Source organism: Tachyglossus aculeatus, chromosome Y4 (genome assembly GCF_015852505.1).
Source record: "Tachyglossus aculeatus isolate mTacAcu1 chromosome Y4, mTacAcu1.pri, whole genome shotgun sequence".
In the NCBI taxonomy this organism is placed as follows: Eukaryota; Metazoa; Chordata; class Mammalia; order Monotremata; family Tachyglossidae; genus Tachyglossus; species Tachyglossus aculeatus.
The window spans coordinates 2264839-2279561 of record NC_052096.1 but is presented as its reverse complement, the minus strand read 5'-3'; the positions used below and the strand labels follow the sequence as shown (position 1 = coordinate 2279561).

Sequence of the window (14723 nt, the reverse complement as noted above, 5' to 3'; positions counted from 1 at the left end):
AAAATAAATAGAATAGATACGTACAAGTAAAATAAATAAATAAATAAATAGAGTAATAAATCTGTACAAACATATATACATATATACAGGTGCTGTGGGGAGGGGAAGGAGGTAAGATGGGATGGAGAGGGGGACGAGGGGGAGAGGAAGGAAGTTAATAATAATGATGGTATTTGTTAATAATAATAAGAAGAAGAATGATGGCATTTGTTAAGCACTTACTATGTGCAAAGCACTGTTCTAAGCACTGGGGGGATACAGTGGGATCAAGTTGTCCCACGTGGGGCTCACAGTCTTAATCCTCATTTTACAGATGAGGTAACTGAGGCTCAGAGGGTAATAGTAATAATAATAATGTTGGCATTTGTTAAGCACTTACTATGTGCACAGCACTGTTCTAAGCACTGGGGGGGATTCAAGCTGATCAAGTTGTCCCATGTGGGGCTCACAGTCTTAATTCCCATTTTACAGATGAGGGAACTGAGGCGCAGAGAAGTGAAGTGACTTGCCCAAGGTCACACAGCAGACATGTGGCGGAGCCAGAATTCGAACCCACGACCTCTGACTCCAAAGCCCGGGCTCTTTCCACTGAGCCACGCTGCTTCTCATGAGAAGTTAAGTGACTTGCCCAAGGTCACACAGCAGACATGTGGCAGAGCTGGGATTCAAACCCATGACCTCAGATTCCAAAGCCTGGGCTCTTTCCACTGAGCCACGCTGCTTCTCATAATTTTGGTATTTGTTAAGCACTTACTATGTGCAAAGCACTGTTGTAAGTGCTGGGGAGGATACAAGGTGATCAGGTTGTCCCATGTGGGGCTCACAATCTTAATTGCCATTTTACAGATGAGGTAAATGAGGCCCAGAGAAGTTAAGTGACTTGCCCAAAGTCACATGGCTGACAAGTGGTGAAGCTGGGATTTGAACCCATGACCTCTGACTCCCAAGCCCGTGCTCTTTCCACTGAGCCATGTTAAGCGCTTACTATGTGCAAAACACTGTTCTAAGTGCTGGGGAGGATACAAGGTGATCAGGTTGTCCCATGTGGGGCTCACAATCTTAATTGCCATTTTACAGATGAGGTAACTGAGGCCCAGAGAAGTGAAGTGACTTGCCCAAAGTCACACAGCTGACAAGTGGCGGGGCCGGGACGCTGTATATATGTTTGCACAATCAATCAATCAATCGTATTGAGCGCTTACTGTGTGCAGAGCACTGTCCTAAGCGCTTGGGAAGTCCAAGTCGGCAACATATAGAGACGGTCCCTACCCAACAGTGGGCTCACAGTCTGGAAGGGGGAGACAGAGAACAAAACAAAACATATTAACAAAATAAAATAAATAGAATAGATATGTATAAGTAAAATAAATAGAGTAATAAATACGACTGACTGAATCGTATTCATCCAGCCCCCTCTCCATCCCCCTCGTCTTACCTTCTTGCCTTCCCCACAGCACCTGTATATACGTATATCAATCAATCGTATTTATTGAGCACTTACTGTGTGCAGAGCGCTGTATATATGTTTGTACATATTTATTACTCTATTTATTTATTTTACTTGTACATATCTGTTCTATTTATTTTATTTTGTTAGTACGTCTGGTTTTGTTCTCTGTCTCCCCCTTCTAGACTGTGAGCCCACTGTTGGGTAGGGACTGTCTCATAATAATGGTATTTGTTAAGCGCTTACTCTAGGCAAAGCACTGTTCTGAGCGTCTATGTTGCCAACTTGGACTTCCCAAGCGCTTAGTACAGTGCTCTGCACATAGTAAGCGCTCAATAAATACGATTGATTGATTGATTGATTGATTGGACTTCCCCCTCGTCCCCCTCTCCATCCCCCCATCTTACCTCCTTCCCTTCCCCACAGCACCTGTATATATGTATATATGTTTGTACATATTTATTACTCTATTCATTTATTTATTTTATTTGTACATATCTATTCTATTTATTTTATTTTGTTAGTATGTTTGGTTTTGTTCTCTGTCTCCCCCTTTTAGACTGGGAGCCCACTGTTTGGTAGGGACTGTCTCTCTATGTTGCCAATGTGTACTTCCCAAGCGCTCAGTCCAGTGCTCTGCACATAGTAAGCGCTCAATAAATACGATTGATGATGATATGCTTGTACCTATTTATTATTCTATTTATTTATTTATTTTACTTGTACCTATCTATTCTATTTATTTTATTTTGTGAGTATGTTTGGTTTCATTCTCTGAATCCCCCTTTTAGACTGGGAGCCCACTGTTGGGTAGGGACTGTCTCTCTATGTTGCCAATGTGTACTTCCCAAGCGCTCAGTCCAGTGCTCTGCACATAGTAAGCGCTCAATAAATACGATTGATGATGATATGCTTGTACATATTTATTATTCTATTTATTTATTTATTTTACTTGTACCTATCTATTCTATTTATTTTATTTTGTGAGTATGTTTGGTTTCGTTCTCTGCCTCCCCCTTTTAGACTGCGAGCCCACTGTTGGGTAGGAACTGTCTCTCTATGTTGCCAATGTGTACTTCCCAAGCGCTCAGTCCAGTGCTCTGCACATAGTAAGCGCTCAATAAATACGATTGATGATGATATGCTTGTACATATTTATTACTCTATTTATTTATTTTACTTGTACCTATCTATTCTATTTATTTTATTTTGTGAGTATGTTTGGTTTCGTTCTCTGTCTCCCCCTTTTAGACTGTGAGCCCACTGTTGGGTAGGGACTGTCTCTCTATGTTGCCAACTTGGACTTCCCAAGCGCTCAGTACAGTGCTCTGCACCTAGTAAGCGCTCAATAAATACGATTGATGATGATTGACTGACTGACTAAATGAAGGCCCCCCCCCATCCCACCCCATCGGGCCCGGGTTGGTCTCGCGAGATTTTCCGGCGGCCGTTGGGGCAGGAGGGAACGCGGGGAGGGGGGCAGGGAGATCTCGCGAGATTTGGGGCGCAAGTAGCGGCGGCGGCGGCTAGAGGGAGGAGAGGTGTGTAAACAGTTGCTGTGGGTGGGGTAGCGGGGGCACAGCGGCCAGGATCGGCCTCCCTGAGTCAGGGGGTCCGGGCTTCAGACCGGTAGGGAGCCCTTCTTCTTCAGACACCAGGGCCGCCCCTCCCACAAGACCCTTCGGCAAGCGGGCCGGAAGTCCCCCGGCCTGGCAGAGGGGCTTCGGGTTACCGGAAGTGCCTCTGCCCTTACCGGAAGGCCTTGTGCCAAGGGGCGGAAGTCCCCTCCTCGTTGGGATTTCCCCCCCTGTCTTTCACCGGAAGTGCCTTTCTTGTCAGCTGGTCATCATCATCAATCATCATCAATCGTATTTATTGAGCGCTTACTATGTGCAGAGCACTGGACTAAGCGCTTGGGAAGTACAAATTGGCAACATAGAGAGACAGTCCCTACCCAACAGTGGGCTCACAGTCTCGTATTTATTGAGCGCTTACTATGTGCAGAGCACTGTACTAAGCGCTTGGGAAGTACAAATTGGTCCTCCCCCCCCCCACCAGCATCCCCCTCCCCAATTATTAACCCTAAATTTTTTACTCTATTTCATTTGTACATATCTATTCTATTTATTTTATTTTGTTAGTATGTTTGGTTTTGTTCTCTGTCTCCCCCTTTTAGACTGTGAGCCCACTGTTGGGTAGGGACTGTCTCTATATGTTGCCAATTTGGACTTACCAAGCGCTTAGTACAGTGCTCTGCACATAGTAAGCGCTCAATAAATACGATTGATGATGATGATGATAAATCTGATCCATCCTGGGTGAGTTAGGGATGCCCTACTCACCTTTCTCCTAGGGACCCAAGCATTCTGGTCTTCTCCCATCCCAATGTCCAGTCCACCTCTCCATCCCTTTTCATTCATTCATTCAGTCGTATTTATTGAGCGCTTACTGTGTGCAGAGCACTGGACTAAGCGCTTGGGAACCTCCTTCCCTTCCCCACAGCGCCTGTATGTATGTTTGTACATATTTATCACTCTGCTTGTACATATCTATTCTCCATCCCCCCCAACTTACCTCCTTCCCTTCCCCACTGCACCTGTATATATGTATATATGTTTGTACATATGCGTTACTCTATTTATTTTACTTGTACATATCTATTCTATTTATTTTATCTTGTTAGTATGTTTGGTTTTGTTCCCTGTCTCCCCCCTTTTAGACTGTGAGCCCGCTGTTGGGTAGGGACTGTCTCTATATGTTGCCAACTTGGTCTTCCCAAGCGCTTAGTACAGTGCTTTGCACACAGTAGGTGCTCAATAAATACGATTGATTGGTTGATTGATATTTATTACTCTATTTTACTTGTACATATCTATTCTATTTATTTTATTTTGTTAGTATGTTTGGTTTTGTTCTCTGTCTCCCCCTTTTAGACTGTGAGCCCGCTGTTGGGTAGGGACTGTCTCTATATGTTGCCAACTCATAATTCCCAAGCGCTTAGTACAGTGCTTTGCACACAGTAAGCACTCCATAAGTACGATTGATTGATTGGGAAGTCTTCCAAGGTTCACAGCCGGGGTAACAAGGATTTGGGGGGCAATAGGGTCTCAGAGAGAGAGAGAGAGGGCAGAAGCCCCGGTATCTGGGAGGAAAAGGGTCTTGGAGTGAGGGGTCAGGACAGGGTGGCTAGAGGCTCTGACTGTGCTGTGATACCTGGTCCTAGGAGTCCGGCTCCGCGGCCCGCCATGCACCCCGCGGCCGTCCCCTTCCCCCTCTTTGCCGCCACTATGCTGTGGGGGACAAGCCCGGCCTGGGGCCTCATCCGAGCGGTGAGTCTAGGGTGCGAGGCGGGGGATGCGTGGGACCCTGAGGGAAAGTGTTGGGGAGGGAAGCAGGATGGCCTGGAAACCTGAGGGAAAGGGCTGGGAGGGAAGCAGGACACTTGGTACCCAGAGGGAAAGGGCTAGGCAGGGAAGCAGGACGCCTGGGGTCCTGAGGTAAAGGGCTGGAGAGGGAAGCAGGACGCCTGGTAGCCTGAGGGAAAGTGTTGGGTAGGGAAGCAGAACCCCTGGGACCCTGAGGGAAAGGGCTGGAGAGGGAAGCAGGACACCTGGGACCCTGAGGGAAAGTGTTGGGTAGGGAAGCAGAACCCCTGGGACCTTGAGGGAAAGGGCTGGAGAGGGAAGCAGGATTCCTGGGACCCTGAGGGAAAGCATCGGGTAGGGAAGCAGAACCCCTGGGACCCTGAGGGAAACTTCTGGGGAAGGGGAGGCGGAATGCCCGGCTCCCTGAGGAGGAGTGGGGGCTGGGGGGGCGCGGAAATTGGAGCCAGACTAAGATCTCCTTGTCAGATCTCGGATCACAACTCCAGCATGGACTTTGCGGACCTTCCCGCCCTGTTTGGCGCAGCGCTGACCCGGGATGGCCTTCAGGTGAGCATCCACATGAGAAGCAGCACGGTCTAGTGGATAGAGCCCGGACCTGGGTCCTAATCCCGGCTCCACCACTTGTCTGCTGGGTGACTCTGGGCAAGTCACCTCACTTCTCTGAGCCTCGGTTACCTCATCTGCAAAATGGGGATTAAGACTGGGAGCCCTATGTGGGACAGGGACCCTGCCCAACCCGATTTGCTTAGATCCGCCCCAGCGTCTGGTACAGTGCCTGGCACAGAGTAAGCCCTTACCAAATCCCGTAATTATGGTTATTATTGTTATTATCCATGGGGCCGGAGAGCCAGTGGACCTGTGGCCCGATGCAAGTTCGCGAGCCACTAAGTCCAAGCGAAGTGGCAGAGGCGGAGAACGCCCATGAGCACCCCCAATGCCTGTGAGATGCACACTTGGGGGGACAGAGCCCTGAGGGAGATGGGGGTGGTGGGATGTGGGGAGTTGGGGAGGAGGGTGGATGGTTGGGTCGGCCTGTCAGTCAATCGGTGGTATTTATTGAGTGCAGGCAGATATAGGCAGATCACCGTGCTAAGCACTCGGGACAGCACAATACAACAGAATTAGTAGACACATTCCCTCCCATAAGGAGCTTTCAGCCTAGAAGGGCGGAGGCGGGAGGGAGTGGGGATGCCAGGGGCCACCGGACACCGGGGACTCCCTGACCACAGATCCCCTTGGCCCCGCTCCAGGGGTTTCTCATCGAGGCCCAGCCGGCCAACGCCTGTGCCCCTATCGCTCCCCCGCCTCCAGCGCACACCAACGGCTCGGTCTTCATCGCTCTGCTGCGCAGGTTCGACTGCAACTTCGACGTCAAGGTCAGGGGCCCCTGGGAGGCTACCGGGGTGGGGCCGGGAGCCGGGGGAAGCGGGGAGGCCCGGAAAGGGGCGGGAGGGCCCACCCCGACCCTCCCCCCGATGAGCCCATGCCCCTCAGGTCCTGAACGCCCAGAAGGCCGGATACCGTGCAGCCGTGGTCCACAACGTCCATTCCAACGAGCTCCTCAACATGGTGTGGAACAGCGGTGAGGGCCGCCGGGGCAGGGAGGGGGCGGACGGGCGGGGACGCCCGGGTCCCGCGATTCCCCTAACGAGCCCGGTCCCCGCAGAGGAGATCCAGCGGCAGATCTGGATCCCGTCCGTGTTCGTGGGAGAGACGAGTTCCGAATACCTGCGCTCCCTCTTTGTCTACGACAAAGGGTACGGGCCCCACCCACCCCTGCCGAATTCCGGCTCCTCTCCCTCTGGACTCCTCCTTCTCCTGTCTCGCTCTCCTCCACCCCATCCTCTCTCTGTCAATCCATCAATCGATCGTATTTCTTGAGCGCTTACTGTGTGCAGAGCCCTGGACTGAGAGCCAACCCACCCTCTCTCCATCGGTCCATCGATCAATCGTATTTACTGAGCACTTACTGCATGTAGAGCACTGGACAGAGAGTTTGGGAGAGGCCAGTCCGCCAGTGGTAGACACGTTCTCTGCCTCTGAGGAGCTTACAGTCTAGAGGGGGAGACGGATGCTAAAATAAACGATCTCTCTGTACTCTTCTTGCTCCTCCCACTTCCCTTCCATCCTCTCCCGCAGGCCCAGCCACTAACCACCTCCTCCTGTCAGGGCCCCTGTTCCTTCTCCTGCCCGGTCCTTGGATCATGAGACCTTAAGAAACAGTGCAGCCTTAGTGCAAAGAGCACAGGGCTGTGAGTCAGGAGATCTGAGTTCTAGTCCCGGGTCAGCCACTTGCCTGCTGGGTGGCCTTGAGTGAGTCACTCGACTTCTCTGGGCCTCCGTTTCCTCGTCTGTAAAATAGGGACTTCATAGCTCTTCTCCCTTCCCCTTAGATTGTGAGCTCCACAGGGGACAGGGATTGGGTCTGATCTGATTATCCTGCATCTGCCAGGGTGCTTAGGACATAGTAAGCACTTAACAAATACCGCTCTTGTTGTTATCGTTGTGGGAAACAGAGTGGCCCAGTGAAAAGAGCCCAGGTCGGGAGTCTGCCACTTGTATGCTGTGTGACCTTGAGCAAGTCACCTCACTTCTCTGGGCCTCAGTTCCCTGCTCTGCAAAAATGGGGGTTCAATACCCGTTCTCCCTCCTACTGTGTGGAACCTGATGATCTTGTATCTACCCCAGTGCTTAATACGGTGCTTGGCACGTAGTGAGCGCTTAACAAATCCTGCCATCGCTGTGATTATCATTGAGGTTATTACTCCGTGCCCCATCCCCGGCTCTAAAGTTACGCATCCTATCGGATGCTCTGGATTCCTTGGATCCACCACATCATCTGATTGTCCCTTCCCAAATTCCCATCCACCCAATCTGGCCGCTCCTCTCTCCTCTCCTACCTCACAGCCCCAGGTCTGCCCTCTCCGCAGCGAAAGCTTTGCTTCAGCCGCCCCTCCGATGAGCCTTTTGCTTCCCCCCACTACTTGACATACTAACAAAATAAAATAAATAGAATAGATCGGTACAGGTAAAATAAACAAATAAGTAGAGTAATAAGTATGTGCAAACATATATACATATATACAGGTGCAAGCACTTAGTACAGTGCTCTGCACACAGTAAGCGCTCAATAAATACGATTGATCGATTGATATTTATTACTCTACTTGTACGTATCTATTCTATTTATTTTATTTTGTTAGTATGTTTGGTTTTGTTCTCTGTCTCCCCATTTTAGACTGTGAGCCCGCTGTTGGGTAGGGACTGTCTCTATATGTTGCCAATTTGGTCTTCCCAAGCGCTTAGTACAGTGCTGTGCACAGTAAGCGCTCAATAAATACAACTGATTGATTGATTGCTCAAGGACACCTAGACTGGAAGCTCATTACGGGGCAGGGAATGTGACTGTTAATTCTCTTGTATTGTTTTCTCCCAAGCACTTAGTCCAGTGCTCTGCATGTAGGGCATGCTCGATAAATACCACTGATTGATAGCAATAATAACAATAATAATGATATTCATTCGACCGTATTTATTAGTACAAAGCAGAGAAGCAGCATGGCTCAGTGGAAAGAGACGGGCTTTGGAGTCAAAGGTCATGGGTTCAAATCCCGGTTCCGCCACTTGTCAGCTGTGTGACTTTGGGCAAGTCACTTCACTTCTCAGTACCTCATCTGTAAAATGGGGATTAAGACTGTGAGCCTCCCGTGGGACAACCTGATCACCTTGTAACCTCCCCAGCGCTTAGAACAGTGCTTTGCACATAGTAAGCGCTTAACAAATACCATTATTATTATTATTATTATTACTAAGCGCTTGGGAGAGTACAATAGAACAACAAACAGACACATTCCTGCCCACAACGAGCTCACAGTCTAGAGGGGGAGACAGACATTAATCTAAATAAATAAATAGATATATAAATTACAGATATATACATATGTGCTGTGGGGGTGGGAGGGGGATGAAGGAGCAAGCAAAAACAGCGCAGAAGGGAGTGGGAGGAGACGAAGGCTTAGTCAGGGAAGGCTTCTTAGAGGAGATGTGCCTTCGATAAGGTTTTGAAGTGGGGGAGAGCAATTATCTGTCTGATATGAGGAGGGAGGGCATTCCAGGCCAGAAGTAGGATGTGGGCGAGAGGTCGGCGGCGAGACAGACGAGACTGAGGCACTTACTATGTGCTGAACACAGGGGCAGCTACAAACAAGACAGGTCGGACAGTCACAGCGGGGCTCACAGTCTTCAATCAATCGTATTTATTGAGCGCTTACTGTGTGCGGAGCACTGTACTGAGTGCTTAAAGCGGGAGGGAGAACAAATATTTGAATCCCCAATTTACAGGTGGGGAGACGGAGGTCCATTCATTCATTCAGCCGTATTTATTGAGAGCTTACTGTGTGCAGAGCGCTGCACTAAGTGCTTGGGAAGTACAAGTTGGCAACATAGAGAGACGGTCCCTACCCAACAACGGGCTCAAAGTCTAGAAGGTCCATAAGAGGAAAGTGACTTGACCAAGGTCTTATAGCCGCCCAGTGAAAGAGCTGGGATCTGAGACTCAGACCCTCCGATTTCCAGACCCGGGCCCTACCCATTAGGCTGTGCTGCTTCTCTTCCAGGCAGTTTTTCCCCCGTTATCCCCCGGCCGCAGTCCGGTCCCGTCTGATCCCGCCCTCAACTTCCCCACCCTCTCAGGTAGTATGTGTGTACACTTATGAACAGTGAGTGGGTGTTCATGTGCCCGTCCTCCCTGTGCCGATTGTCCGTGAGCTCCCTGAAGCCGGGGACCAGTTCTGTCCGCCGACGTGGACCCGCTTCCAGCCCCCTCCTCCTCACAGAGTGGGATCAGCCAGCCCTGTGTCTGTGGGTTTTTCAATACGATTCATTCAATCGTATTTATTGAGCGCTTACTGTATGCAGAGCGCCGTACTAAGCGCTTGGGAAGTCCAAGTTGGCAACATATAGAGACGGCCCCGCCCGACAGCGGGCTCACAGTCTAGAAGGGGGAGGCACTGTACTAAGCACTGAGGTAGATGGAAGCTAATCAGGAGGGACACAGTCGCCAACCCACGTGGGGCTCACGGTCTTCCTCCCCATTTTCCAGATGAGGGAACTGAGGCCCGGAGAAGCACAGTGACTTGCCCAAGGTCACACAGCAGACAAGCGGCGGAGCCGGGATGAGAACCCAGGTCCTCTGATTCCCAGGCCCGGGCTCTAGCCACTGCTCATGCGTTCGACTGACTCTGCTGGGCTCTCTGACCCACCTGCCCGCCTGCCCTGCAGGGTCCTTCCTCCTCTGGATCCCCCGCGCCCCCCAACCCTGGCTAACCTCCCTCCCCTCCCTTCTCCAGGGCCCGAGTGCTGCTGGTCCCTGAGAGCGGCTTCCCCTTGGGCTACTATCTCATCCCTTTTACCGGGGTCGTGGGGCTCCTCGTGCTGGCCATGGGGGCCGTGCTGGTGAGTGGGGTGCTGTGCCCCAGGGGCCGGGGCACCCGGGTCCCCGGAGGGAGAGCGAGGGGCTGGGGGTGCCTGGGTCCCCGGGGGCCGGGTGTGGGGAGGAGGGTGCAGCCCAAATGAGGGAGGGTCCGGTGCCCGGCCGCCCGCTCCCGCAGGTGGTTCGCTGCGTTCAGCAGCGGAAGCGTCTCCGTCGGAATCGGCTGACCAAGGAGCAGCTGAGGCAGGTGCCGACCCACAACTACCAGAAAGGTGAGCCCCACGGGGCAGGGACCATGGTGTGGGTCCGGGGTGGGGGGCAAGCCAGCCCTTAGAACAGTGCTTTGCACATAGTAAGTGCTTAACAAATGCCACCATTAATTAATTAATTAGGAGGTGAGGGGAGGGCCTCCTCGGAAAGGAGGGTGGGGAGCAGCAGAAGGCAGTGTGGTCCAGTGGAAAGAGCAGAGCTCCAGGAGACAGACCCAGTTCTCATCCCAGCCCTGCCCCTGACCTGTCGTGTGACCTTGGGCAAGGCACTTAACCCGCTCTGAGCTCTAGGTTCCTCAGATGTGAAATGGGGCTAAGATTCTTGCTCTCCCTCAATAATAATAATAATGATGGCATTTATTAAGCACTTACTATGTGCAAAGCACTGTTATAAGCGCTGGGGAGGTTACAAGGTGATCAGGTTGTCCCACGGGGGGCTCACAGTCTTCATCCCCCTTTTACAGATGAGGTAACTGAGGCCCAGAGAAGTTAAGTGACTTGCCCAAAGTCACACAGCTGACAATTGGCGGAGCTGGGATTTGAACCCATGACCTCTGACTCCAAAGCCCACGCTCGTTCCATTGAGCCACGCTGCTCAATCAATCAATCATATTTATTGAGCGCTTACTGTGTGCAGAGCACTGTGCTAAGCGCTTGGGAAGACCAAGTTAGCAACATATAGAGACAGTCCCTACCCAACAGCGGGCTCACAGTCTAAAAGGGGGTGACAGAGAACAAAACCAAACATACTAACAAAATAAAATAAATAGAATAGATATGTACAAGTAAAATAGAGTAATAAATATCAATCAATCAATCGTATTTATTGAGCGCTTACTGTGTGCAGAGCACTGTACTAAGCGCTTGGGCCCTCTCAGACTGTGAGCCCTACGTGGAACAGGGCCCCTCGGGATTGCTAGTGGCCCTAGAGCTTAGCCCAATGCTTGGCACGCAGTGTGGGCTTAGGAAATGACATGGTTGTTATAGGAGAAGGTTGGGGCATGGAGGGGAGGAGGGGTGGAGAGGAGGTGAGTAGGGAGAGGCATGGAGGTGAGGCAGAGCTTTGGACGGAGAGATGGAGTAGGGAAATGGATTGTGGGGGTGTGAGGGGAGCAGGGAGGCTGGCATCATCATCATCAAGTGTATTTATTGAGCGCTTACTGTGTGCAGAGCACTGTCCTAAGCGCTTGGGAAGTCCAAGTTGGCAACCTATAGAGACAGTCCCTACCCAACAGTGGGCTCACAGTCTAAAAGGGGGAGACAGAGAACAAAACCAAACATACTAACAAAACAAAATAAATAGAATAGATATGTACAAGTGAAATAGAGTAACAAATATGTACAAACATATATACATATATACAGGTGCTGTGGGGAAGGGAAGGAGGTAAGATGGGGGGGGATGGACCCCCTCCCCGCCACCCAGAGAAGAGGCTGGGGGTGACTGGGCGGAGTCGGGCCCCCCAAAGAAGAGGCTGGGGATCTGTGGGGGTGGCGGGGAGATTGGGTCCAGAGTCGGGAAGCCGCAGGAGGGGGCAAAAAGCATTCGGGCCCTGGAGAAAGGTGAGACGGGAAGGGGCAGGAGAGCCAGGTGGAGGGAGGGAGGAGATGGGAGGGAGATGGGCGGGGGGGGTCCGAGGGGGAAGCTGGGGTCTTCCAGGAGAAGCAGGGCAGGGGGGGTGGGGGGGCTGTGGGTGGCCACACCGGAGAGGGGGAGGTACAGGCAGGCGCCAGCCCCAGGAGCCTGGAGTGGCCATATAAGGTCAGGAGCACGGGGAGGCCCTGCCCACCCCCACCCCCCCACCTCCCAGTTTCCGCTCGGCCTCACCCCCTCCCTTCCCTAAACCACTTCCCCCTCTCCCCCCCCCCCCACCCCCCAGCTTCACCACCCTGTTCTGTTTCCCACTGCCAGCCGCCCCCTCCCCAGGTTGCCGAGATGCAGTTGGGCCCGGCCCCTCCCTGCCCCCCCCAACCCCCCCCCCCCCACTGCATCCTGCAGCCCCAGCCGAGGAGGGGGTCGGTGCTGGGGGGCCGAGAGAGGCACCGAGGGGCAGGGGAGGGGTCTGTGAAGCAAGGAGGTGGCGGGGTGTTGAGGGGGCGGGGGGGGGAAGGACACCCCAGGAAGGACCCCATAACCCATCCCACTCCCACCATCATCCATCCATCCCTCCTCGCTTTCCCATTCCCCCTCCGACCCCCTTGATGCCATCCCGTCTTCCCCGACCCCAGGGGACCAGTATGACGTCTGCGCCATTTGCCTGGATGAGTATGAAGAGGGAGACCAGCTGCGGGTACTGCCCTGTGCTCACGGTGAGGGACCCCGGACCCCCCCCCCCTCCATCCCCCGCCACCCCGCTCCCCCCAGACCATCCGCTGCCTGCCCCCTCCACGGGCTCCACCCCTGCCCCGTGTCACCTCAGCCTTGGCCTCCAGTGACCTCCGCTCTACCCCCCATGACGGTCCCCGTCCCTCCCTCCCAGCCTACCACAGCCGCTGCGTGGACCCCTGGCTCACGCAGACCCGGAAGACCTGCCCCATCTGCAAGCAGCCTGTGCAGAGGGGCCCCGAGGACGAAGAGGAGGAAGAGGAGGGCCCAGAAGGGGCCAGCCTGGCCTCCGAGCGAACCCCGCTACTGGGCTCCTCGCCCGGAGGGGCATCGCTCCCCTCCTTTGGTTCCCTGGCCACCTCCCCCCCCGCCCCAACCGAGCCCCCTGCCCCCGTGGTGGTCTGAGGCCCCTCTCCCAGGCCCCTTCTTGGGGGAGGGAGTGAGTTTGGACACTACAGGGCCTCTTGCCACCCTCCAATGCCAAAGCACCCCCGTCCCAGGTGGGGCTTCCGAGGGGGATGGGGAGAAGGGGCTGGGTTGGGGGCTGGGGGCGCCCACTGTCATTTTGGATTATTAAAGTTGGTTTCTTTCTGGACCCGCCTGGGGTCCGTGGCGGGCGGGGTGGTCCCCGTCGCCCCACCGGCTGGGGTGAGAGGGAGGGGGCTGGTTGCCAGGGCGACACCCCCAGCGTCCCGTAGGTGACTCAGCCTGGAGGGAGAGGAAGGTCCAGGCCTGCCTCCACGTGGGGCTGAGTCAACCGAGCTGGCCCTTGCCAGCCCCTACCCTGCCCCCAGGGCCAGGTCTGCGCCCAGGCTTCCCTGCACCCACACCCGGTGGGCTCCCACCCCGCCAACCCAGGCCTGGGCCGCAGCGGAGGGGCAGAGGCCGCCTAGTCCCTTCCCTCAGAGCAAACTCGACCTTCGACCTCCAACCCAGACAGGCTCACCCGCCCTGCCCTCTCCGCCGGGCCTCCCAGCCTCCGCCCTTCCGCTGCTCCACCTCACCCACCCTGACGATGATGGCATTTGTTAAGCACTTACTACGTGCAAAGCACTGTCCTAAGCGCTGGGGGGATACAGTGGGATCAAGTTGTCCCACGTAGGGCTCACAGTCTTAATCCCCATTTTTACAGATGAGGGAACTGAGGCTCAGAGAAGTTAAGTGACTTGCCCAAGGTCACACGGCAGACTTGTGGTGGGGTCGGGGTTCGAACCCACGACCTCTGACTCCAAAGCCCGTGCTCTTCCCACCGAGCCATGGTGCTGGGTGGAAGGAGCCAGAGGGCTTGAACGCTTTATATTTGAAATTGTATTTGAGCGCTTACTGGACTAAGCACTTCAGGAGTCCAATATAACAGCGTATAGACATTCCCTGCCCGCAAACGACCTTACATTCCGGGCTGGCAGGCCCCTACACCATTCATTCACTCACTCGATCGCATTTATTGAGTACTTACTGTGTAGAGAGTGCTAAACTAAGCACTTGGGAGGGTAAATCCAGTGCTTAGAACAGTGCTTTGCACATAGTAAGCGCTTAATAAATGCCATAATAATAATAATAATATTATTATTCCCCCTTCTAGACTGTGAGCCCACTGTTGGGTAGGGACTGTCTCTATATGTTGCCGGCTTGTACTTCCCAAGCACTTAATACAGTGCTCTGCATACAGTAAGTGCTCAATAAATACGATTGATTGATTGATTAATAATAATGATGGCATTTGTTAAGCGCTTACTATGTGCCAAGCACTGTTCTAAGCGCTGGGGGGGATACAAGGTGATCAGGTTGTCCCACATGGGGGCTCACACTCTTAATCCCCATTTTACAAATTAGGTAACTGAGGCTCAGAGAAGTTAAGTGACTT

The 14723-nt window shown here is 53.0% G+C and overlaps 1 protein-coding gene across 3 annotated transcripts; it reads left to right on the top strand.

The window, feature by feature from the left end:
• The first annotated feature begins 2960 nt into the window (after positions 1 to 2960).
• On the top strand, positions 2961 to 13371 carry RNF167 (ring finger protein 167). 3 transcript variants are annotated; one of them, XM_038768746.1, is made up of 10 exons: positions 2961 to 2988; positions 4671 to 4776; positions 5299 to 5379; positions 6084 to 6209; positions 6328 to 6415; positions 6500 to 6590; positions 10182 to 10287; positions 10443 to 10536; positions 12763 to 12843; positions 13014 to 13371. In XM_038768746.1, the coding sequence occupies exons 2-10, from the start codon at positions 4693 to 4695 to the stop codon at positions 13262 to 13264; spliced, it is 1002 nt and encodes a 333-aa protein (XP_038624674.1). In that variant the 5' UTR covers positions 2961 to 2988; positions 4671 to 4692; the 3' UTR covers positions 13265 to 13371. The 3 variants fall into 3 exon arrangements, with proteins under 3 accessions (XP_038624674.1, XP_038624675.1, XP_038624673.1); XM_038768747.1 differs by lacking the exon at positions 2961 to 2988 and adding an exon at positions 3029 to 3076; XM_038768745.1 differs by lacking the exon at positions 2961 to 2988 and adding an exon at positions 3739 to 3765.
• Positions 13372 to 14723: the final 1352 nt, after the last annotated feature.

Excerpts from the sequence above, each read along its gene's own strand:
- RNF167 (XM_038768745.1), top strand. The coding sequence starts at position 3,740 with ATGATGATAAATCTGATCCATCCTGG. Across the intron at positions 6,591-10,181 it reads CTCTTTGTCTACGACAAAGG|GGCCCGAGTGCTGCTGGTCC; the intron begins GTACGGGCCCCA and ends TCCCTTCTCCAG. Across the intron at positions 10,537-12,762 it reads GACCCACAACTACCAGAAAG|GGGACCAGTATGACGTCTGC; the intron begins GTGAGCCCCACG and ends CCCCGACCCCAG.